The sequence below is a fragment of the Hyperoodon ampullatus genome (assembly GCF_949752795.1).
Source record: "Hyperoodon ampullatus genome assembly, chromosome: 3".
NCBI lineage: Eukaryota > Metazoa > Chordata > Mammalia > Artiodactyla > Ziphiidae > Hyperoodon > Hyperoodon ampullatus.
Genome location: NC_136916.1, coordinates 106,434,962 through 106,458,386, shown reverse-complemented (window position 1 = coordinate 106,458,386; position 23,425 = coordinate 106,434,962). Strand labels below are relative to the sequence as shown.

The window sequence follows — 23,425 nt, the reverse complement described above, 5'->3', positions numbered from 1 at the left end:
TGAGTCTAGAGAGCGCTTAACCCTCCCACCATCATCACTCTTTCTCTTAAAGGGCCACGGTTTCCTACCATACTTCATAGCCAAGGGGTACAGATTGGAAACAACAACCATATGATTATACAAGGAAGAACTGCCTCATCCGTTCAGGGCCTGGCACCTCGGGGCATGGATAGGGGCCCCCAGCGCACCCCCCAAGGAATAGGTTCGAAAGAAGGACGGCAAGAACCCGAAGCCTGGAGTGGGCCACAGGGCTGGTATCATAATAGCAGGAATTGAAGAAGCTTCTAATCTGCCTCCTGGACTTGAGGCAGCTAGCCTAGACTTTCTCTGAGGGCCATCAGGCCTGCACCCGAACTGTCTTTGTGGCCCCAGGAGTCAATAAATGTGGAATTTTAACCAAAGCACCACGAACGAGGCTAAAGCTTCAGCCAGGGGCAGGAAGGGACGTGGATGAGAGGCGGGGGAGCTGACATCGAGGGAGTAGAAGGCACTTCGGTGTCTGGCTAGGGCGGGAAGGGGGATGCTGAGGGCTGTAGGTGGGCAGAGTTGTGGCACACAAGGTCAGGGCCCAGCTGGCGGCGGCAGGAAGGAATCCTGGAGGTCTGGCTCCTGGGCAGCTCTAATCTCAGGGCAGAACACTTCCTGTAGAGCAGGCCCAGGCCCCACCCTAAACCAAACCCTGAGGACAGAGGCTGTGGTCCTGCCACCACCTTTTCTCTGGGCTGTGGAGACTTGGCAGTGGAGTCCTGGGGAGGGGGCTCGCCATGGGAGTTCGCAGACCCCAGCACTTCTTTGCCCTGCATGATGCCCCTAGTCTCTCGTAGGTCAGCCCCCATACTACCACCTCCCTCTGCTGCATACACCCATGCACACATTGCTTCCGTGGAGGCACTGGAACCCTTTGATTCTCAGCTGGTGTCCGGGAGTGGACAGTGACGGCTCCACAATGCTACACGCAGATGGGCCCCTCCCCTGGAGCTGGACACCACTGGAGTATGGACCACTCAGATACGGCCACAGCGCTGCCATCTAGGCTGGAGGAGCAGGGAGTGATCGCCTCCCATCCTGACCTAGAACCTAGCCCCTGTATGGCACCATCTTCTTCTTCCCTGCATCCCTGCCAGCCTTCGCTCCAGCCCACCCTCAGTCTCCCCACATCCAAGGTTCTGAACCCATTTTGAAATTTGACGCTTGGCTCAGTCCACCCCACCCCTTGCGTCTCCCCCGTGGTCTGCATTCCTCTTCCTTGAGGGGACAGATGTGGGGAGGCTGTGGAGTTAGCAGAGACAATCAGAGTGGGGGAGGAGGTCTGCGGAGTCCGGCTAGGGCACAGGAAGGGCCGGGCTGTCCCACCGGGGAAGTGGGAGGGCGCCGAGGCGCCGGGAGGGAAGTGCCTGTTGCCCGGGGCTCAGAGCTAATAGCCTAGCAGCCAGTGTGACTCCGAAACCTGCCCTGGGGTTAGCCCGTTCAGCTGCGGCAGTGAGTTGGGGGAAAGGGGGTAGCCGGGGCTTCTTTGCTTCAACCCTGTGCCCCAGGCTTTTGCTAGAGCACCTCTGCAGTCTGGGTTTGAGGAAGGAGGAGCACAAGATTGAACAGTCCCTTCACTGCCAACTGGGAGAAGGCAGGGAGGCCACAGGGAGTGCCTGGGAGGAGGTGGGATAGCGAGGTTGGGAGGTCCGGGCGCAAGTGGCTTGGACCTGGTGAGAACGGCACAGCTGGGGCTGGCTGGGGCCTCAGACAGTAACCCACCCTGGCCCTCCTCAGCCCCAGGGGTCACCCCCAGGCGGTGTAGCTCTGGGCAGGGGAGACCATGGCCCGCCTCTTCAGTCCCCGGCCGCCTCCCAGCGAAGACCTCTTCTACGAGACCTACTACAGCCTGAGCCAGCAGTACCCACTGCTGCTACTGCTGCTGGTGATTGTGCTCGTCGGGCTCTTGGCACTGCTCGCTGTTGCCTGGGCCAGCGGCAGGGTGAGTTGGTGGGGGGGCAGGCAGGGAGTGGGGCTCTGGTGCAGGGTGCCTCATCAGGGACAGCGAGAGGGTCACTGCCTCAGGGGCATTTTCAGGGTTGGGACTTGTGGGTCTTCTTTTCTTTTCTTTTGTTTCGGCCGGGCCTTGCAGCATGTGGGATCTTAGTTCCTGACCAGGGATCAAACCCACGGTCCCTTCATCGGAAGCACGGAGTCTTAACCACTGGACACCACCAGGGTAGTCCCACGTGGATCTTCTTTTCAATGTGCTTTCTTGGCTGGGACCCGGGAACCAAGTGCTAGACCTTGCTAGGAACTGCAGTGACCCTGCACAAGTCACTCTGCCTCTCTGGGCCACAGTCTCCGGGTCTCCACAAGGAGATAGCTGAGCCCTCGATGCTTCTAATTTCTCTGCGGGTACTGACAGACCTCAGACCTTACAAGCTTCTGTGATCTACTGGTCCTAGAATAAATCCAACACCGGAATTTCCAGTTTTCCGGCGGTGTGGGGGGGATTACACTGGGCCCCGTGGGAATCCGCTTCCTGGTTTTCTTTCCCTCTTAGGGGCCGTAGGACAGTTGTACCCACAGAGTCCCAGAAGACACTTTACATCCCGCTCTCATTTAGTTCCGAAATGAACCCGTTTCCAGTTTCTTTTGTGGGGGGAAAGGGTATCTTCAATTCCACTTCTGGAAGTATCCTGCTCCAAGTTTTCTTTTCATATTTCGGAGGCAAGGTGGGAAAACCACTGGATGTGACCAATCCTTGCCCATCCTCCTCCAAGTCCAGGAAGAGGTGGGGACAAACGGTGGAGACCGGGGTGGGAGTTGGGGGCTTCTATGCCCTGAGGTGATGGCGAGATGCAGCTCCCAGGCAGGCGAGGGAGGTTCTGGGCACCCCCCTGCCCAAGCTCTGCTCAGGGGGGCCGGGGGGGGCGGGGCCTGAAACTCTGAGCCTTGGCCCCTGGCAGGGAATCTCCCCAGCAAATTGGCCAGATTTGGATACACTCATGCCTAAGTGCCTTCTGTGAGCTGGAATTTCTCACTTGCTTTGGGATCCCAGGTTGGGGTGGAAGGGGTGCTTTAGTTCCGAGAAAACTGAGTCTCAGAAAGCTCCTGGATTCACAAATGGCCAATATAAAGTTGGAGCCAGGTCTTCTGGGTAGATGGCCCAAGGTTCAGTCCCCCTGCAGCATGCCAGTGAGAGTAGGTTGAATCACAGGAGACTGCTGGCTCTCCTAGCACAGGGAGATCAGGTCGGTGCTTTGTGACCACCTAGAGGGGTGGGATAGGGAAGGTGGGAGGGAGACACAAGAGGGAGGGGATATGGGGATATATGTATGCATATAGCTGACTCACTTTGTTATACAGCAGAAACTAACACAACATTGTAAAGCAGTTATACTCCAATAAAGATGTTAAAAAAGAAAAAGAGAGAGGGAGGAGGCAGCATCTTAAACTCAAAAAGAAAAAAAAAAACAGATTATCAGCAATTTCATGTGGTTCAACCTAATATGAATGGCAAGTGAAGGTGCCCTACCTGCTTTTCTTACTTGGGTTTGAAACAGTTTTCAGAACGGGTCTGAGGGACTGCCCACTCCTCCTCTCCTTGGACAAGCTCCCCAAACTCCACACCCCAATCTTGCCTCATGTACCCCCTCCCCCGCAGGAGCTGGCCTCAGACCCGGGCTTCCTGAGCACTATGCTGTGCGGGCTGGGCGGCTTCTCGCTGCTGCTGGGCCTGGCTTCCCGCGAGCAGCGACTGCAGCGCTGGACGCGTCCCCTGTCGGGCCTCGTGTGGGCAGCGCTGCTCGCGCTAGGCCACGGCTTCCTCTTCACCGGGGGCGTGGTGAGCGCCTGGGACCAGGTGAGGCAGGCCAAGCAGTGGGGAGGGGACTCCCGGGCCTCCAACGCGCACCCAGGCCCCGAGGAGCAGCGCAGCAGTGTAAGCGTGCAACTTCCCGCGCCCGTCTCCCCCAGGTGTCCTTTTTCCTTTTTGTCATCTTCACCGTGTATGCCATGTTGCCCTTGGGCATGCGGGATGCCGCCGCCGCGGGTCTCGTCTCTTCACTCTCACACCTGCTGGTCCTCGGACTGTATCTTGGGCCTCAGCCGGACTCACAGCCCGCGCTGCTGCCGCAGGTGAGCACGCACGGAGCACAGGTTGAGTCCGCTGGGCGCTACTTGATACCTCTGGGCATTCACCAACCGTTTGATGAGCTGTGACTCCAAGGCAGGGCGCAACGCTGGGCGCAGGGTACAAACACAGACCCCGACCTTGCCCTCGTGGAGCTGGTACAGAGCGCAGCGCGATGCCTGCAAACACCAGAAGAGGGCTCTGGGCCCACGGGGAAGGGAGTTCGCCAGGGGACTGGGGTGGTGGGGACAGATGTGGATGACGGAACCATCACAGAGAATGTAAAAATTGGAGCTTGAGTCGTGTTGTGCTGCGGCGCGGGTGGGGATGGTGGAGTAGTATTCCCAGCAGAGGAAACGTACGTGCAAAGATTTCTAGACCTAAGAGGCCGTGTTGGTGCAGCAGCCAAGAGTCTGCTTGGAGCCGGGGCGGGGGGAGAAGTGCCCCCTATGGGTCCCACAGTGTGGCACCCGTTGCCTCGAAATACTTCAGTCTCTTAACTGCAGAGTCCTCCTCAGCCCTCTCAGAGACCAATCCAGCTACACACAATAGCCCCCCCGACCCCGGGGTCCAGCGCCCTCTGAGACTGACCCTTCCCCACAGCTGGCGGCAAACGCGGTGTTGTTCCTGTGCGGGAACGTGGCCGGAGCATACCACAAGGCGCTGATGGAGCGCGCGCTGCGCGCCACGTTCCGGGAGGCGCTTAGTTCCCTGCACTCCCGCCGGAGACTCGACACCGAGAAGAAGCACCAGGTCCACTGGGCCCGGGAGGCCGGGAGGGACCGGGGCTCGGAGAGGGGAGTTGTTCAGATCACACAACCGGGCTCTGGAAGCTGAGTGACTTTGGGAGGGTCGCTTGACCTTCTGTTTCCTACTTTGTAAAATGTGGCTATCGCCCACCTTGGAAGGCCGCTGTGAGGCTCAAGCAAACTGAAGCTTGTGAAAGCATTTTAGAACATTGTGATACTAAACGAAGGGCTCTAACTCCGGTATTGGTGCTGGAAGTTCAGTCCCTAAAGGTGATCAGTGCAGGGCAGGGGCGGAGCCAGGCTGTAGGTGGTGGGGAGGACCTGGGCCAGCGCCCTGGGAACACCTCTGGGGCTGGGGAAGTCTGTGGGCTCCTAAGGGTTTGGGGGGCTGAGGCTCCTGGTTTTAGGGGTAGGAGTGTTGGTGCTCATAGTCACCTCCCCCAGGAACACCTTCTCTTGTCCATCCTTCCTGCCTACCTGGCCCGAGAGATGAAGGCGGAGATCATGGCACGGCTACAGGCTGGACAGGGGTCACGGCCAGAGAGCACCAACAACTTCCACAGCCTCTATGTCAAGAGGCACCAGGGAGTGAGGTATGAGGAAGGATGGCAGATGGGAGGGAATGTGGGCTGAGACCCCAGCCCCACTGATGCAGTCTTCCCTGCCCAGCGTGCTGTATGCTGACATCGTGGGCTTCACGCGGCTGGCCAGTGAGTGCTCCCCTAAGGAGTTGGTGCTCATGCTCAACGAGCTCTTTGGCAAGTTCGACCAGATCGCCAAGGTCAGAGCGGGCTTCCTTCCCCACCTTCAAACTCCCCACCCTGGAGAGCGCCTTCCGAGGGAAAATCCTGACTTATAAGATCCCAGTCCCACTTCCAAGTCCATGTGGGCTCCCAGATACTCCACTGCAGGTAGGAAACCCTCTCAAATATCCCCAGGTATGGAACTGCTCATTGCACACCTCAAACCTGGAGAGACCTTTCGACATCCTCACAGATGCCCCAAACACAACACCCCCAAACAGGCTCTGAGCCCCAGCATAGGTGTCTCTGGACACTGCAACCAAATCTAGATAGATTTTTCTGATGCACTAACATTAGGAGGCCCTTCCAAGGGAAATCTCTGCCCTCTGCATCCTCAGCCCAGCTATCTTCTCAGTCCCCAGGGATGCCCCTAAGCAACTTAATCTTGGGTGTCCCCCCCAAAAAAAACCTCAATCCTGAGATGACTTTGATATGCTCAAATCTGGATACACGCTACACATGCCAAAGCTGGAGAGAGCCACAGACATCCCAACCTTTCAGAAGCCCTTCTGAGAAAGACACCCACATAGGAGACCTCAGCCAGCCCCGTATCAAGTTAAGAGAGTCCCTAGATCTGACCCAGACAGTCCCGACCTCAGAAGTTCTTCAGGAATACCACATTTGTTCCCACTTTTCCCAACTCCCTCCTGCCTCCTTTGACCACTAACCAGGTGACCCCTCCCCCTGTACACCCTTCCTCCAGGAGCATGAATGCATGCGGATCAAGATCCTGGGAGACTGTTACTACTGTGTCTCCGGGCTGCCGCTCTCGCTGCCAGACCACGCCATCAACTGCGTGCGCATGGGGCTGGACATGTGCCGGGCCATCAGGTCAGCTCGGGTGTGCAGGATGGATGTGGGGTGGGGGCAGGTAGGGTAGTAAAAGTCATCCCGGAGAGAGGGAGGGGTGCTGCATGGGTAGGGCTGAAGGCAGCACTCAGGCTGTTCTCCACACACTCTGCTCAGGAAACTTCGGGCAGCCACCGGCGTGGATATCAACATGCGTGTGGGTGTGCACTCGGGCAGCGTGCTCTGTGGGGTCATCGGGCTGCAGAAATGGCAGTATGATGTCTGGTCCCATGACGTCACTCTGGCCAACCACATGGAGGCGAGTGGAGTGCCAGGGTGAGAGCTGGGGCTCCAGCAGGCTATAGCAAGAGCCCAATCAGGGCTTCCACATGCCTGGTTTTCATAGTTCTTTAAAATGGGCACGTTCCCAAGTAGGGCTCAGAGAGATCCTGGGGTACAGGGAGGGGAGCTGGGAGACACCTCCTGTAGCACAGGGCCTTGCTTGAAGTCAGACCTCCAGGAATGATCCTCGAAAGAAATGAGAGATTCGGAAGCCCTCCCTTCTGATTCCCACTGCCCCCTCCTTCCAGACGAGTACATATCACAGGGGCTACGCTGGCACTGCTGGCAGGGGCTTATGCTGTGGAGGATGCAGCCATGGAACACGGGGACCCATACCTTCGGGAGCTAGGGGAGCCGACCTACCTTGTCATCGATCCCCGGGTAAGACCCCAGCCTGGACTCCATGGGCCGGCCCACCCTAACCATCCACAGCCAATGGGCCTGATCTCTTCCATGCCAGAGACTGAGCTCCTATGTCCTGAAGTGTGTATCGTGGGAGAGGGGACACAAGCCTTTAAGGGGTGTGGGGAGAATGGGGAAGGGTCTGTGATCTTGACTTTCAGCCCTCATGTGCCCCAGGCTGAGGAGGAGGATGAGAAGGGCACTGCAGGCGGGTTGCTGTCCTCTCTTGAGGGCCCCAAGATGCGTCCCTCACTGCTGATGACCCGCTACCTGGAGTCCTGGGGTGCAGCCAAGCCTTTCGCCCACCTGAGCCATGTGGAGAGCCCCGTGTCCACCTCCACCCCTCTCCCGGTACGTGCACCTCCTTCATGAGCCCAACACTTACGTAAACCCACCCCCATTGCCCACTTCCAGCCCCTGCCACCCCCACCACCAGTGAGTCGCTTGACATCACAAGGTCCTGAACTTTCTGGTCACCCTAGTTACTGGTTCAGGACCTCCCCTGCCTTCTTTCCAGAGAAAGGGCAAAGATGACTGCCCTCTGAGCTCAGCTCAGAGTCGACCCAAGATCCCACAGACGCCATGTCCCTTGCTCCTCAGCCTCTACTCAGGAAAGCCCCTTCCCCTGGTACCATACTTCCTCCTCACTCTGAGGCCAGTGGTGCACACCTGTTCCCACCAGGAAGTGTCTCTGTTTAGCTCAGTCCTACGACTGCACGCTCTCTCCTCCAGTCCCCTCTGGGACCGGGAAGGCGGGGCCAATCGCTTGTTGGCCCCACTCTCCAACACTTGTACACAAATAAAATGACGTGACAGTGAAAATCTCTCAGAGCCTTGAAGAAGAAAATCACCAGGAGTGGGCGGGAGTGGGGAGGGATAGAGGGGAGCCGGGCTACCCCTCTTCTGGGGGAAGTTAGGGCAGGGCCCGTTACTGGCTGATCTATGCATAGCACTTCGAGGTAGTCAGTGATTCACCAGCTGCTGGAGGAGCCTGGATCTCCTCCACCAGCCGACTCTTGAGGTTGGTACTTGATGACAAGCGGCCAGAACCCCCTCATGCAGGGACCCAGGCCATGTCCCTAAAGGCTTGCCCTGGGATTACATTCCTCAGCCTGTTCTCCTCCATTTTACCCGATCTGCCCAAAACCTGTTCAGCATTCCCAACCACCTATCCACAGATCTTCCCAGAATCTTCTCTACTAGGTAAACCTGCTTGAATCTATGGGGTGACTACAGAGTACCCTTTCTGTGTCCCATCCCCACTCTTCTCCCACCCAGCAGGAAAGCAGGCCAGAGATCAGTGGGGAACAGTGGGGAGTGGGGAGGGGGTGGACCTTGGCAGCAGTGGCTCAGTGGCTGAGTGTTTAATTTCAAGCCTCAGCATGGGGGAGGGGAGCAGTCAGAGGGCTAAGCTGGCAGGATGGAGAGGAAGGAAGAGCCCAAGACCCAGCTGACTGCTGCAGGATGAGACCTCCCAGTGGGGGTGGGGTAGAAAGGGGTTTGCCGGGAGCCCAGGGGCTGTAAGACAATATTGGGTACAATCCCCGTGGTGGGGAAGCCCCCCAGAACCCATGCCGGAACTCCCCAACCCCCCACTGGCATGCAGGCTAAGAAGTTCAGGGCAGAGTGGGAATCCCTTGCTCTAAGGTATCTCCTGAGGCAGGACCTCACCAGCCCAGAGACTCCCTTCTCAGCCCCTGATATCCCAGGGTCTCATTCAAATGTTAGGAAGCCTGAGAATCACACTTAGCCTACTATTAAACAATGCAGAGCTTTGGGGTCGTGGGGTGCTATTTGTGTGGTGGCTACCATCCATCCCTTCCTTCCTTCCTTCCACAATCTTTGAGCACCTACTATGTTGCAGGCACTAGGTTAGTTCTTGAGAAGAGAGAAATGAATAAGGTGTTTTCCCTGCCTTCAGCTAACTTATAGGCATGGGGCCCCGGATGGGGGGCGCAGGTAGGTAGTCTGATAAAAGTGAGGATCAGGCATAGATGCATAGATGGCCCCATGCCTAGAACATACCTCTCAGTCGCTCTCTGTCTCTCCCTCTCTGCTCCTCTCACATTCACGAGGTTTTGGTTTGGGGGATGATGTGGCCCCCTGTGACCCTGCTTCCTTCACATGAGCCAGGCGAGTGGGGAAGGACGGTCACCATACATCTTCGCCCCCTTCCTTGGCGCTTGTCTTCACCTGCTTGCGTGCTCCTTCTCACATCTCTGCACACATTGCGTATTCCTTTTGGTGCAGAAGAGAGTGACTGTAACCAGGTTTGGTTCTCTTCCTCTTTCCCTTTCTTCTCCATGTTCGTTTCCCTCCCTCACCACCTCCCAGCTCAGCCTGACCATCACGAAAGGGCAGAGGAGATTCAGAGTGTCCTGCATTGCCATTCCAGTTTCAACCAACAGGGATTTTTTGGCGTGGGGTGATGGGCAAGTCGCTGCCTTTGGAATCTGTTGCAGTCCTTAGGGAAGATGAGACAAGGAATCAACAGCCACTCATGCCTACAGAGGATCCAGGGTTGCCTCCTAAGCGATAGAAACTATGAGGAAATCAGAGAGTATAGAGACTCTGGGAGTCCGAAGAGTCAGGAGGAAGCTTGAAGAAGTAAATACGGTTCGAACCTTCCCTTGAGGGTAGGTGGGATTTGGTAGAGATGGAGATAGAAATGGAGATATACAGGGAGAGATAGATATATAGAGAGAGAGTTCATTAGAGGCAAGGGAAGCAGCCAGGTCAAATGCTCAAGTCAAGGCCGGGTGTAGATAATGGAGTGCCTCACTGCAGAGAGGCTCCACCATGGTGGAGGACGCTCACCATCTTTCATCTTCCCCTATCCCTGTGTTCTCCCTGCAGGAGAAGGCCCTGTCTTCCTTCAGCCCGCATTGGAGCCTAGACCGGTGAGGAGGCCTGAACAATTTTGACAGTGGGGCTGTCCCAGTGACCTACCTCCATCCTTCCTGGGGGGCTTCTCCTGCTTTGCCCAGATGCTTTTGAGGATCTCCCTGGTGACAGGCTGGGCTCTCACTGTACAGGAGCCGTACCCCCCGGGGACTAGATGATGAACTAGACACCGGGGATGCCAAGTTCTTCCAAGTCATCGAACAGCTCAACTCTCAGAAGTACGGAGAGCAGGAGAGGGCTGGGAGGGCTGGAGGCCTGGGCTCATGTGGTAGAGGAGGGGTGGTAGGACCTGGAAGGAAGGGAGAGCCTTCCCAGCTCTAGCCCTTCGACTCACCTGGCCACGCCCTCCTCCCTGCCCCTTCCTCTTCCGGGCTTACTGCCCCCACCCTCCACCAGACAGTGGAAACAGTCAGAGGACTTCAACCCATTGACACTGTACTTCAGAGAGAAGGAGATGGAGAAAGAGGTAGACTGGGGGGATGTCACCATAGGACTTCCCAACCTCAGTTCCTCCACCCTGGGGAGGGAGCAGGCCCTGTGGTCCCACCTCCCCTCCCCAGGTCGGCCCAGTCTGTGACCCTGGCGGGTGAAGGGCTCATACCCATCTATTGAATTACTGGGTGGTGATGGGAAGGAGGAGGGCAGCTCCTTGGGGAACAGGTAGAGGCTACCTGGGGTGGAACTGGAGGGGGGACAGTGAGGCTGGGGACCCAATCCTTGCCTGGGACTGACACCTTCAAGGTGATGGGCAGCACTGGTGCCCTGTCTCCACCGACGCCCTCCCTTCCAGTATCGGCTCTCTGCACTCCCCGCCTTTAAATACTATGCAGCCTGCACCTTCCTGGTTTTTTTCTCCAACTTCATCATCCAGATGCTGGTGACAAACAGGTGAGGGACCCCTAGGCAAGGGAAGCCCTGATTCTCAAAAACTGAACCCCTGGCTCTTCCAGACCCCTGGCCCACACTTTCTTCCCTTGCCCACTTCCCCTCGGCTCAGGGCACTGAGCCACAGAGGAAATGGAAATATGTGGTCTGGGGAACTGGTAATCACAGCCCTCATCTTACTATCTTACATCCAGTGGACTTTCTGTGTACCCCAAGCATTTTCACATACCTGTCTTTCAATTCTAACAACAGTCCCATGAAGGACGTTTTGTTCCCATTGAGAAGTCCAAATCTCACAGCAAATGAGCTTAGAGAGTAGATCCTCACTCCCAGTTCACTGCTAGGAGGGGTGAGGACTCATTCAAAACTCAGCCAGATGAAAGAGCTTTGGCCTGAAAGCGCAGAGACCAGTCTGATGCAGCCTCAGCCACTCTTGTGAGTCCCCTGTCCCCTTCCAATATTGTCCCTACATTATCCCAGTACTGTCCTTGACCCCTCAGCTTTCCCAGATCATCAGCATGTAATGCCTTTCATCAGCCTAGACCTCATCGGCAGCCGGTTCAGATCCCCAGGACCGCTTTTCCCCATGTCTCCCAACCAGACTGAACGGCACCCTCCTAGCGCACAGAAAGCCTCTTCTGGCTCTTTAAGGCCTCGCTCTTGTCTCTCTTTAGGCCCCCAGCTCTGACCATCACCTATAGCATCACCTTCCTCCTCTTCTTCCTCCTCCTCTTCGTCTGCTTCTCAGAGCACCTGACGGTGAGGTGGGCTTGGGGGCAGAGTGGCGAGCTGGGGCCCCGACCACGACTTGGCCTGGAGTGGGCGCCCCAGCCCCACGGCTAAGACTCCCATGCTCCTTCCACAGAAGTGTGTCTTGAAAGGCCCCAAGTTGCTGCACTGGCTGCCCACACTGTCTGTCCTAGTGGCCACACGGCCCGGCCTGCGCGTTGCCCTGGGCACCGCTACCATCCTGCTCGTCTTCTCCATGGCCGTTACCAGCCTGGTGAGAGACAGGGGGCCCTATGCACCCCCATTAGGGCATGCTGGACCTGCCAGAGCCTGAAAGAAGACCCCTGGATTTGGGAGGACTGCTGGACTAAAGCCAGGGGATGCTGGAAATGTTGGACAAGTATAAAAGAAAATTATAGTCGCCCACAACCTACCACCTGGGCATAATCATTGTTAATAACACTTTGGTGGATATCCTTCCTATCTTTTTTCTATGTATGCAGACCTTCCTTACTTACCTTACTCACTATGATTTTGTAAGCTGAGTTTGGCTGATTTTTCAGAACTTAGAATCGTTCCTAGAATTCTATCCCTGAAAAGCACCTTAGGAATCATCCCCTATCCAAGTTACAGAAGCAGAAGCTGGGGCCCAGAGAGGTTAAGTGGCTGGCAAAAGATCACACAGTGGATCCATGACAGACTAGAGCTCAGGACACCCAGTCTCCCAATCCCTGCCCACCCCGGCCCCTGCCAGCGAGGGCCCCTGCCAGCGAGGACCCCAGCGCTGAGGCTCCCTCACCAACCAGAGAGAGCAGGCTCCGCCCCTTTGGAGGAGTCTGGCCACAACTCATCCCTGGGTCAGCTGCAACCTGGCACAAGCCACCACTGTGCCCAAGGAACTGCCTGCCCGCCTCAGCTCCTTGTCTCCTTCTGCAGGTCTTCTTACCGGCAGCATCAAACTGCCCTTTCTGGGCTCCCAATGTGTCCTCCACGGCTTCCAACCTCTCCTGGGAGCTCCCTGGGTCCCTGCCTCTCATCAGCGTCCCCGTGAGTATCCCTCACAGCCCTGAATCTCCTTCTCCAGAGCCTTCCTCCGCCCCTCCCCCACCCCTTAGTTGAAGAACTCTTCATCCTGTGGACTGGGACAGATATAAGTCACACTTGGTGTGTGTGTGTGTGTGTGTGTGTGTGTGTGTGTGTGTGTGTGTTTGTAGCCGACACCCTCTGCCCTCCTGATAGGACTGGACCCTGGGAGGGGCAGGACAGGAGCCCTGGGGCGTCCCCCGCCCCTGCCCGAGGGACATGCCCCACCTCCTGACTGCCCTGCCCGGGCCCCCAGTACTCCATGCACTGCTGCGTGCTGGGGTTCCTCTCCTGCTCCCTCTTCCTGCACATGAGCTTCGAGCTGAAGCTGCTGCTGCTGCTGCTGTGGCTGGCAGCCTGCTGCTCCCTCTTCCTGCACTCCCACGCCTGGCTGTCCGACTGTCTCATCGCCCGCCTCTATCTGGGCGCCTTGGACTCCAGGTGCGCACGGCCGCTGCACAGTGGGGCACAGGCTGCGACGGGACAGAGCAGAACTGTTTTCATCTCTTTGTCTGAACCACCCACAGGGCAAAAGGAGAGGGAGGCCGAGGGCTACGTGGGCACCAGTGCGGGAGGTTGTGGGGGAGAGGCCATCGAGAAGGGGCGGGGCAAAGGGACGCCCTGATCTGTAGCCTCCTCAGGCCGGGGGTGCTGAAGGAGCCTAAACTGATGGGAGCAATCTCCTTCTTCATCTTCTTCTTCACCCTCCTGGTCCTGGCTCGGCAGGTAAGTCTCCCAGCTCAGCCCTCCAGGGCCTCCCTAGGAAGGGTGAGGCGGAGTGCCCATATGTGTGACTTGGTCTTTCCCTTATTCTCTTATTGCCTTTCCCTTATTCTCACCTCTCCAGGGTGGAGTCCAAATGGGTGTCCATTAGAAGCTTCTAAGTGAACCTTCCTGCTCCCTTTCTTTCTCCTTCACTCCCCGAGGGGAGCGCCCTCAAATTCTCCCCTCCCCTCCTCCCTCCCACCCCAATCTAGGAGAATCATGCTTAAGAAAAAATCTGCTGCCACTACTGTCCTTGCTAGTTTGAATCTAGATTCAAGGCAGTCTCCCAAGGGATAGTTGCACCTTAAGCCTTTTCTCTAAACTGGGGGTAGGGGATGATTTTAAGCGTCATGGAGTGAGGGGTGGACACTCAGGAGCTGGGGCTCCCCCTGTACTGTCTCTTCCCTTGGCCCCCTGGTGACCCTCCCCAGAATGAGTATTACTGCCGCCTGGACTTCCTGTGGAAGAAGAAGCTGAGGCAAGAGCAGGAGGAGACAGAGACGATGGAAAACCTGACTCGACTGCTCTTGGAGAATGTGCTCCCCGCGCATGTAGCCCCCCAGTTCATCGGCCAGAATCGGCGCAACGAGGTGACTCCCCACCCCCAGCTCCTGAGCCCCAGACAATGAAAATCTTGGCTTGGCCCATCCTCTCTGGACTCCTGTACCATGGGTTGGGTGGCTGCCCGAGCCCTGGTGCCTCTCAGGTGGCTCCATTTTCACAAGATCTTAGGCTCTGTCTTTGGTGAGCACGGAATCTCCGCCGCCCAAGTTCTTACTTGGAAGGAGTGTCCTCTCTAATGGCCACTCTCTACACTTCAGAAGCCTCATCGCATGTCGATGGGAATTGTGTGAAGGACACAGTCCACCCATCTCTGTAGCCCTGCATTATCCAGTATGGTAGCCGTTGGCCTTGTGTGGCCATTTAAATTTAAATTAATGAAAATAGAAAATTCACTTCCTCGGTCACACTGGCCACATTTCAAGTGTTCAACAGCTGCTCGTGGCTAGTGGCCGCCATACTGGGCGGCACATATAATAGGCGTTTCCATCACCACAGAAACTTCGGTTGAATGATGCTGCTCTAGATCCTCAAATATCTTGCTACAGTCAGAGGATCAGAAGGTCGCTCACATATCCACACCATCTTCTCTGTACCACCACCACCTCACACTGTCTGCTGTGGAAATGCTCTTGGCCTGTATCAAGAGGGTGTTAAAAGAAATGGCTCAGGGGCTATGTCGCAGCCTTGTGCCTCACCACATGCTCTCTGCTCTCAAGATCAGTAGTAGCTCTGCTTCTCCTGGTTTCTTCTCTTATAGACACTGGAAATCTGGTAACTGATCCCGTTTCTGTCTTCTCATTGGCTACTAGGAAGCTCAGAGCCAGAATCTAGGATTAATGAGGATTCCCCCTTTCCCTATTATTGCTCTTTTTTTTTTTTTTTTTTTTTTTTTGAGTTTGAACAGCAAAATCCTTTCCTCAAAGCTCTGGAGGCTATTATTGCTTCATTTTATCTTCCAAACTGTAGCTATCTTTGTAAGCTGACTTAACTGACTTAACACTTTTCAGCAATAAGATAGGATACACAGATAATTCCCATGGACATGATCCCAGTTCCAAAAGAGACTCCCTTCACGTTGCTGTGAGGTGATCTTGACTCTGAACCTCTGTCTCTCCTGGAATTGCAATGATACCCAATCTTTAACTCTTGAGTCACATCCCTGGGGTAACCTGGCCCTACCCCTCTCCTTCCTTCCCGATCCTTCTTAAACCAAGGCGGAGGAGTGTGGACACAGGGAGGAGGACCCATGTAGACCCAGAAGGGGGAAGAACGTGGCATAGCCCCTTACCCCAACCTCCTGCCCTCCCAGGACCTCTACCACCAGTCCTACGAGTGTGTTTGTGTCCTCTTCGCCTCAGTCCCAGACTTTAAGGAGTTTTACTCTGAATCCAGCATCAACCATGAGGGGCTAGAGTGTCTGCGGCTGCTCAATGAGATAATTGCTGATTTTGATGAGGTGACAACTTGAAAGGTCTCCCCAGACCCTATGACCTGGGTTCTAGAATTTCCCATTTCCCACCAGTCCCTCCTTCCACTTCGCTCTCCCAGCCATGAGGCCCATCCTCCCTCCCCAGTCCTCCTGCTTCTCCTCTGATCCCCCAGCTCTGCCCTCCCCAGCAACTCTGCCCACTACCAACTCTCCTCCTGCCACCATCCCTGACCCCACAACTGGTCCTTTAGCTTCCAAAATCCTGGGGCTGGGCTTCTGGGAGAGAGCAAGAGAGACTGGGGACACAGCCTCCTTTCCGTACAGCTGCTCTCCAAGCCCAAGTTCAGTGGGGTGGAGAAAATCAAAACTATCTGCAGCACCTACATGGCAGCTACAGGCTTGAATGCCACCTCTGGACAGGACGCACAGCAGGTACAGCGTCCCTTCATTTCCTACTAACCCTCGTCCGGGCTCTCCTTGGTGGGCCCATAAGTGGGCCTTATCCCTGTGACCTCATTGATCCATCCCGGTGGGCCGGCCCTTTGCCAGGATGCGGAGCAAAGCTGCAGCCACCTTGGCACCATGGTAGAGTTTGCCGTGGCCCTTGGGTCTAAGCTGGACGTCATCAACAAGCACTCATTCAACAACTTCCGCTTGCGTGTGGGTGAGGACCCTCCCTTGCTGGGACAGTCTGGGACCTCCTCCTCACTTTCCCAAGCTCTCCCTCTCCTGAATCCTTTGTTAGCTGCTCCCCAGCTCACCCCGGGATCCCCCTCCAGACTCACCCCTCGGGATGGAGCATGAAGCTGCTGGGCCAGAAGCTATGAGATCCATCCAATTCTTTCCCTAAGCCGCACTCCTCCAGCCCCTCCTCCTTTCTTCCAAGGCCCCTGGGCTCTTCACCCTAGTTCCTTGAGCTTCATCTTCTCCTCCGCTTCCTCGAAATCCCCCCCTCAGGGCCCCTCTTTACCGTACCTCTTGTCAGGGTTAAACCACGGACCTGTAGTGGCCGGAGTGATTGGGGCCCAGAAACCACAATATGACATCTGGGGCAACACGGTGAACGTGGCCAGCCGAATGGAGAGTACAGGCGTCCTGGGCAAGATCCAAGTGAGGGAGCCACATTGGAGGCATGGGGGCAGGGGGATGGGGATAGGGCCACTCCCACATTCCCTCACCCCCCTCCAATTGCAGGTGACCGAAGAGACAGCCTGCGCCCTGCAATCCTTAGGCTACACCTGCTACAGCCGGGGCATCATCAAGGTCAAAGGCAAAGGGCAGCTCTGCACCTACTTCCTGAACACAGATTTGACACGAACTGGACCTCCCTCGGCCACCCTAGGCTGAGAACCCCACACCCTCCTCCCACCTATAAGATCCTCAATAAAGATACTCTGGTATGTCTGGGTTAGAACTGATGTCAGAAGCTACTAGTGTATCTGGGGAGCATCTTCTCCTCGCCTCTCAGTAGTATGGCTTCTTCTCAGGCCAAACTGAGTGTTTGTGTGCGTGCAAGTGTGAGCATGAGTGTGTTAAAAAGGTCTTGCCTCAGCCTTCCTGCCTGCCTGCCAACGTGGTTCCAGTGTTTTGTGCCCTTGGAAGCAGAAAGGATTTTATCCACATGACTCAAAACAAAGACTTGTCCTTTCCTGCTCCCCATCCACAAATACTGGAAAGAATCTCCAGTAAAATGTCATTTGATCTTTATTCATTCAACAAACACTAAATAAGCACCTGTTATGTGCTTACTATGTAGCATGGGCGGGAGGCCTGGGAAATAATCTATTAGGTCCCTCCCTGTTTTGGCTGCTGTTCTCAAACAGGCCCACCATTCTTTCTAGCAAGGACCTGTAGACAGACAGTTTGAGGGTCTCCTGTTCTCAGGTCCCTCAGATTCCCCCCTGCTTCCTTTTGCATCCTTCTGCACAGTTGCCGATATCCCCTGGGTCTCGAAGCATCCAGGGCTCATTCCCACTTGCTCATATTTTGGGGTCCATGGGAGATATCTTGACACCCTAAGTTTGTTGCAGATGTTGCACGTGGATTTGGGGGTTTTCTCCTAGTTGTCTTTCTTTTTTTATAGGAGACATTCAAAAAGTACACCGCTGCTACCATCTTCTATTTTTTTTAAAACGAATATCGTATATTTTGATTTTATTTATTTATTTTTAATTTTGGGCTGCATTGGGTCTTCATTGCTGCGCGCAGGCTTTCTCTAGTTGTGGCGAGCGGGGGCTACTCTTTGTTGCAGTGTGCGGGCTTCTCATTGCGGTGGCTTCTCTTGTGGAGCACGGGCTCTAGGCGCACGGGCTTCAGTACGTGTGGCACATGGGCTCAGTAGTTGTGGTTTGCGGGCTGTAGAGCGCAGGCTCAGTAGTTGTGGCGCACAGGCTTAGTTGCTCCGCAGCATGTGGGATCTTCCTGGACCAGGGCTCGAACCCGTATCCACTGCATTGGCAGGCAGATTCTTAACCACTGAGCCACCAGGGAAGCCCCTACCATCTTCTTAAAACGCTGTCAGAACAGAGCCAGTCCAAGACTCTCCAAGGCAACAGTCATCCCTAGGAAAGAATGACTCAACCTTCTCACTTCTGCAAAATCTTCATTTCCTAAGGGTGACCACACCACAGAGGGCCCTCAGCTCCAGCCTGCACCAGAGCGTATTAGGGGCTGGCAGAATGCTGATGCGCAGAATTCTAGGGGATAAGATCTGATGACTTGGTTCTCAAGTGAGGCCTCCTTGGGAGACACAGGGAAGGAAAGCAATCCCCTAGGACATCTCCCACTGAGAGGACAAAGATTACTGGTAGGAAGTTGGAGTCCTGCTAATAAAGATACCCATCAAATATACCCTGAGAAAACCATAATTCAAAAAGAGTCATGTACCAAAGTGTTCATTGCAGCTCTATTTACAATAGCCAGGAGATGGAAACAACCTAAGTGTCCATCATCGGATGAATGGATAAAGAAGATGTGGCACATATATACAATGGAATATTACTCAGCCATAAAAAGAAACGAAATTGAGCTATTTGTAATGAGGTGGATGGACCTAGAGTCTGTCATACAGAGTGAAGTAAGTCAGAAAGAGAAAGACAAATACCGTATGCTAACACATATATATGGAATTTAAGAAAAAAAAATGTCATGAAGAGCCTAGGGGTAAGAAAGGAATAAAGACACAGACCTACTAGAGAATGGACTTGAGGACACGGGGAGGGGGAAGTGTAAGCTGTGACAAAGCGAGAGAGAGGCATGGACATATATACACTACCAAACATAAAATAGATAGCTAGTGGGAAGCAGCCGCATAGCACAGGGAGATCAGCTCAGTGCTATGTGACCACCTAGAGGGGTGGGATAGGGAGGGTGGGAGGGAGGGAGACGCAAGAGGGAAGAGATATGGGAACAGATGTATATGTATAACTGATTCACTTTGTTATAAAGCAGAAACTAACACACCATTGTAAAGCAATTATACTCCAATAAAGATATTAAAAAAAAAAAGGTACCCATCACAGCCTTCAGGGCAGACACCTCACAGCAGTGCTAAGTGTTCTCAGAAGGTTCGCTAAGTCAGGGAGTGAAGGTCCGCTGAGTCGGGGAGTCTGGAGTGATGAGCCCACATGGGTGGCCTTCCTTGGCCAGCTCCTTCAGGGGACTACAGCCCTGTGTTGTTCTTAGTATGAGCTGCAGGCCACCTGCCTCAGAAGCAGGGAGGGCAGAAGGTCTGATTTCTATGTCTGTGTCTCTTCCAAAACTGAAAATCATGGGAAACTAAAGGATGTGCCTCTCAGCTATTGAGAAGGACACCCATAAGGGCAACCAGGAGCACCCCAGTCCACCATAATACACATGCCCCACACACAGGGTTGACGCAATTTCAGACTTCAGTTTTAATAGCAAAGCTGCCCGCGGGGGCCAGGCTCCCACTCTGCCCTGACTTGCCCTTCCCCTCCCTCTCTTCCGCTCCACCCGCCACCTGGGTAAGAGGAGGTTGAAGAATTGGGTCAGGCCAGCGTGGGCGTATTCCCCCAGGAGGAAAGCGAGCATCCTTACGCTGCCACCACGCCGCAGGCCTAGTTGACTTCGCTTCGCTAGAGAGGGTTGGTGGAGGCAGTGAGGCTCTCGGCGGGGCCAGGTTCGGGAGAGGCGGGGGGCCAGGGTGCCCCCGCGGCGTCTGCTGGACGCCTCGGAGCCGGTGCCCTCCAACAGCTTGGCGACGAAGTCCATGCCAGCCGAGAGCAGCAGGCCGCCGGCAGCGCATGCGTACAGCACAGGGTTCACGCTGCTGCTCAGGAAGGCCAGCGTTATGAGCGCTTGCGGGCCAGATGCAGCCACTGACTCTCGGGCCGGGACCCCACTGTCTTGCCCGCCAGTACACGGACCACCTCGGCCAGGTTCACCACATGGTAGGGCAGCCAGAAGGCAGCGAAGGCCAGGATGATAAAGGCTAGCAGGCGGCCGGTGCAGCGGCTGCGGCGGAAGCGCCGGACCCGCAGCCGGCGCCAGATGTCGGAGTAGCTGGCCACCACGGCCCGGAAGGGCAGCAGGAAGCCGGTGACCACCTCGAAGAACAGACGGAAAGCCCTATGTGCTTCGCTGGGGTACTTCGGGAAGCAGACCAGGCTCCTATTGTCTGGTCCCAACGTCACCTTGCGGTACAAGATGACGGGTGTGGCCAGCAGGACAGACACCACCCAGACGCCTGCTAGTGCCCGCCAGGCAACTGTCTTGGTGCGAGTTTCTGGGACACAGAGGGGAGGGCCACCGCCAGCGAGCGGTCCAAGCTCATGACCGTGATAAGCAGGACGCTGGCATACATGCTGACTCCGCAGACATAGTGGAACAGGCGGCAGCCAGCCAGTCCAAAAGTCCAGGTGCCTTGGGCCGTGTAGTAGAGGAAAAAGGGGGCAGTGAGCAATACGGTCAAGTCGGCCAGGGCCAAGTGTAGCACCAGCAGGGCAGTGACAGAGCGCTTCCGCATCTCTACCAGGATGCTCCACACCACAAAGCTGTTGCCGGGCAGCCCCACAGCCAGTGCCACTGACAGTACGATGATAACAGCAGAGAGATGAACATGACACCTGGGGAGGAGGGTGCTTCAGGAGATGTAGTGTTCATGGCCATTGCAAGGACCTGGAGAGCGAGGGTGGACACGCACATGAGGGAAGGGACAAGGGTTTCCTGACACCCTGGACACACCTAGCCTGTGTATTCTACTCTGTCTCCAAGATCACCAGCATCAGATGCACCTCTGCAGTATACTGCCCTCATCACTGCCAACTGACCTGTCTTAAGGGGATCTGGCTGAGTAGAAAGACTAATTTCCTAACTGAGCCACAGGGCCCCTTCCTGCCCACAGAACCAATTGCAAAATATATAGCAACAGCAGAAGCAGTATTTCCAGACCCTTCAGCCTCCTTCCCTCAGGAGACCCTGAAACCCAGAACCAAAGTGGGGACTTTCCTTACCAATGCCGCACCCCTCAAAAGGCTAGCTCCTTTTCCCCCCGCCAGGCCCTCAGCCCTTCAGTCCCACTGACCTCTTCCAACCACCTACCCACTCGCCCCAGAGATTCCCGGGGCCCACCAAGAATAACAGGGATGGGGAGGATTTCGTGGAGAGGAGACAAGACTAAGTCCTCCCAAGTCATTTTACCACTGGTCAGGCTTTCTTTGGAAATTCCTTTGGACCTTCTCTTATGGCTTCACCCACCCACCTCCCCCCGCCTCCCCTACTCCCAGGAAACTTACTTAAGGCTTTGCCGAGCCCTGGTTGGAAGCTGGTGTCAATCCCAGGGTGAGAACAGAGTGGTGTGGCCTATCCCCAGATCTGTCCCAGTGCCAGGGGCCTGGCCTGGGGTCCAGGTTCTATCAGCTAAGTCAGCCAGAGAGGAAGTACCACAGAGCAGGGGAGGGAGAAGACACATCTTCCTGAGGGTGGGGTGAGAACTCCTACCCCCTCCCTTCACTAGATGAGGTGGAATATTCTTCATGGTCCAGAAGAGCCCAGCTGGGAGGAGGACTCCTCAGAGGTGGGGCCAGAAGAGAAGAGCCCCGGAAGGGGCAGTGAGAGAGGAAAGAGGGATGAGGGGGTGAGTAGGCTGGGGTGTGGCCTCAGATGCAGGTCTAGACTGAAGAATTGAACAGAGTAATAAATTGCATCATACAGGAGAAGGAGGGAAGGAAGCCAGAGAGGGAAAATGGACTCAGACTGAGAGGTCAGAATGTTGGGTATCTTTATATTTTCTGTGAGCGATGTCAATTTTTAGATTAAGAGGAAGTGTAGGTTGACGCTGTGGCTAGGTCCTGGGTTTGGGTCAGGTGACGTCAAAGAGGACAGCATTCTGTGGTTGGCTTGGATTCAAGCCATGACCGGGATTTGGGGGAGAGGACCCTCTTCCAGCACCCCTATCCCTCTCCTCACTTAAAAGAACTAGTTCCATTCTAGGTCAATCTCCATTCTCTTTGGTAGAAGTCAAAGTCCAAATGGTCTCTCTAGTATCACACAGAATGACAATTTCTTCCCCTTCCCGAACCACTTGCCTTGTGTTTGCCCATGTGGCTACCCTGCCACATGAATTTGGACCCAGGATCTGGGCACTGGACAAGGAAGTCAGCACCACCTCTTTCCTACCTTCCCACAGCTGACTGTTTTGTCCCACCTTAGACACACCGAGAGAGCAGAGGTGAGCACAGGGGAGCAGACATGAGGGAGTGAGGGCAGCGATGCCTTATGCCTGCCCTGCCAAGAGGGGAAACCAGGAGGGTGGAAAGGGAAACAGCCCCAGAAGGGTCATTCTTCCGGTTCCCTGGAAGGAGGACAGTCTCCTCTTCTTGAACTCTCCTGCGAAGCTAAGAACCAAAAAGTCTTATCTTCCATCTGACCATGAGCCTTCCTGCTTCCCTCCCAACTCTGCCTCTTCTCAGGAAAGATGCACAGTGTAATGGTGGTCATTGAGGTCCCTTATCCTCTGTAGTGCCCCTACCTTTCCTGCTTTGAGAAAAGCCAGAGCAGAGTTGACCCAGCAGTTATCAGGCAGAGGATATGGCGAAAAGAAATGGGCTGAAACCACAGCAAGAACTGAAGACAGAGTTGAGGAAGGGCTTTCTGACCACAGAGGGTGTGTGAGAAGGGGAGTGTGTAACAGAAGCTGGGGAGCCTCTGCCCTGGTGCGCGAGGACAGGAAGAAGCCCATGAAGTTGGTGTTTGGGGATAGAAGCTTCCGGCTCAGAGCTCCAGGGTCAACCAGAGGTCCCTTCTGACAGGAACTCTGTTGTCTTTGCCTTCTCTCCCAAACTGCTCCCCACCTCCATTTCTCTCAATGGCCTGTCTTCCTCTGCCCTAGACTAGACACTCTAGGCATACTCTCTGTCCCCCAGGTCCGGAGCTTCATCCCAACCCATTTTGGTGGCCCTGAGAACTGGATTTCCTTTGCTCTCTCTCTTGGCCTCTGCCTGGGTGGTGTGAACAGTCACAAAGCAGAACCGGGGTGATGGTCAGGGTGACCTCTCAGGTAAACAACCATCTAAGTTTGCCAGAGACTGAGGGGGCTGGGACAAGAGACTCAGTGCTAAAACTGAGAAAGTCCTGGGCAAATGGGGATGGGTTGGTCACCATGGTGAGCACATGTGTGTGCACAGGGACATCCCCTAAAAAGGACCCCATCCTACATCCCCAAACTCAAAAGTGTCAGGATCCAGAACAATTTTGAGACCTAGAGATAGAAAGATTCCAAAAGATAGGGGCTGAGAAGTACTGGGGGAGATGAGGAACAGCTAGCAGTCTTGGAGGGAGTCAAGACTTGGCAGAGAGGAAAAAGAGAGAAAGGAGAGGTGGCACCTCCCTGAAAAATTCCTCCTGTCTTCCAGAT

At 55.3% G+C, this 23,425-nt stretch overlaps 2 protein-coding genes across 2 annotated transcripts; one reads left to right on the top strand and one right to left on the bottom strand.

Annotated features, from left to right (window-relative positions):
* Nucleotides 1-1,810: 1,810 nt before the first annotated feature.
* ADCY4 (adenylate cyclase 4) lies at nt 1,811-16,963 on the top strand (the record flags this gene model as incomplete). Its single annotated transcript, XM_079700621.1, has 25 exons — nt 1,811-1,969; nt 3,638-3,835; nt 3,949-4,110; nt 4,709-4,858; nt 5,299-5,447; nt 5,524-5,635; nt 6,361-6,488; nt 6,624-6,782; nt 7,037-7,169; nt 7,368-7,541; nt 10,047-10,090; nt 10,226-10,312; nt 10,491-10,560; nt 10,885-10,982; nt 11,654-11,738; nt 11,845-11,982; nt 12,645-12,755; nt 13,048-13,232; nt 13,433-13,517; nt 13,988-14,146; nt 15,430-15,576; nt 15,874-15,981; nt 16,099-16,213; nt 16,535-16,659; nt 16,744-16,963. 25 exons carry the CDS (start codon nt 1,811-1,813, stop codon nt 16,894-16,896), a joined length of 3,234 nt encoding a protein of 1,077 aa, XP_079556747.1. The 3' UTR covers nt 16,897-16,963.
* A 2,557-nt stretch (nt 16,964-19,520) lies between these two features.
* Nucleotides 19,521-20,679, bottom strand: LTB4R (leukotriene B4 receptor; the record flags this gene model as incomplete). The annotated part of the gene is given in 5 exon segments (XM_079699391.1): nt 19,521-19,707; nt 19,709-19,871; nt 19,874-20,293; nt 20,296-20,613; nt 20,616-20,679. Coding segments are annotated over 5 exon segments (1,026 nt in total). The 3' UTR covers nt 19,521-19,646.
* Between the last annotated feature and the right edge of the window lie 2,746 nt (nt 20,680-23,425).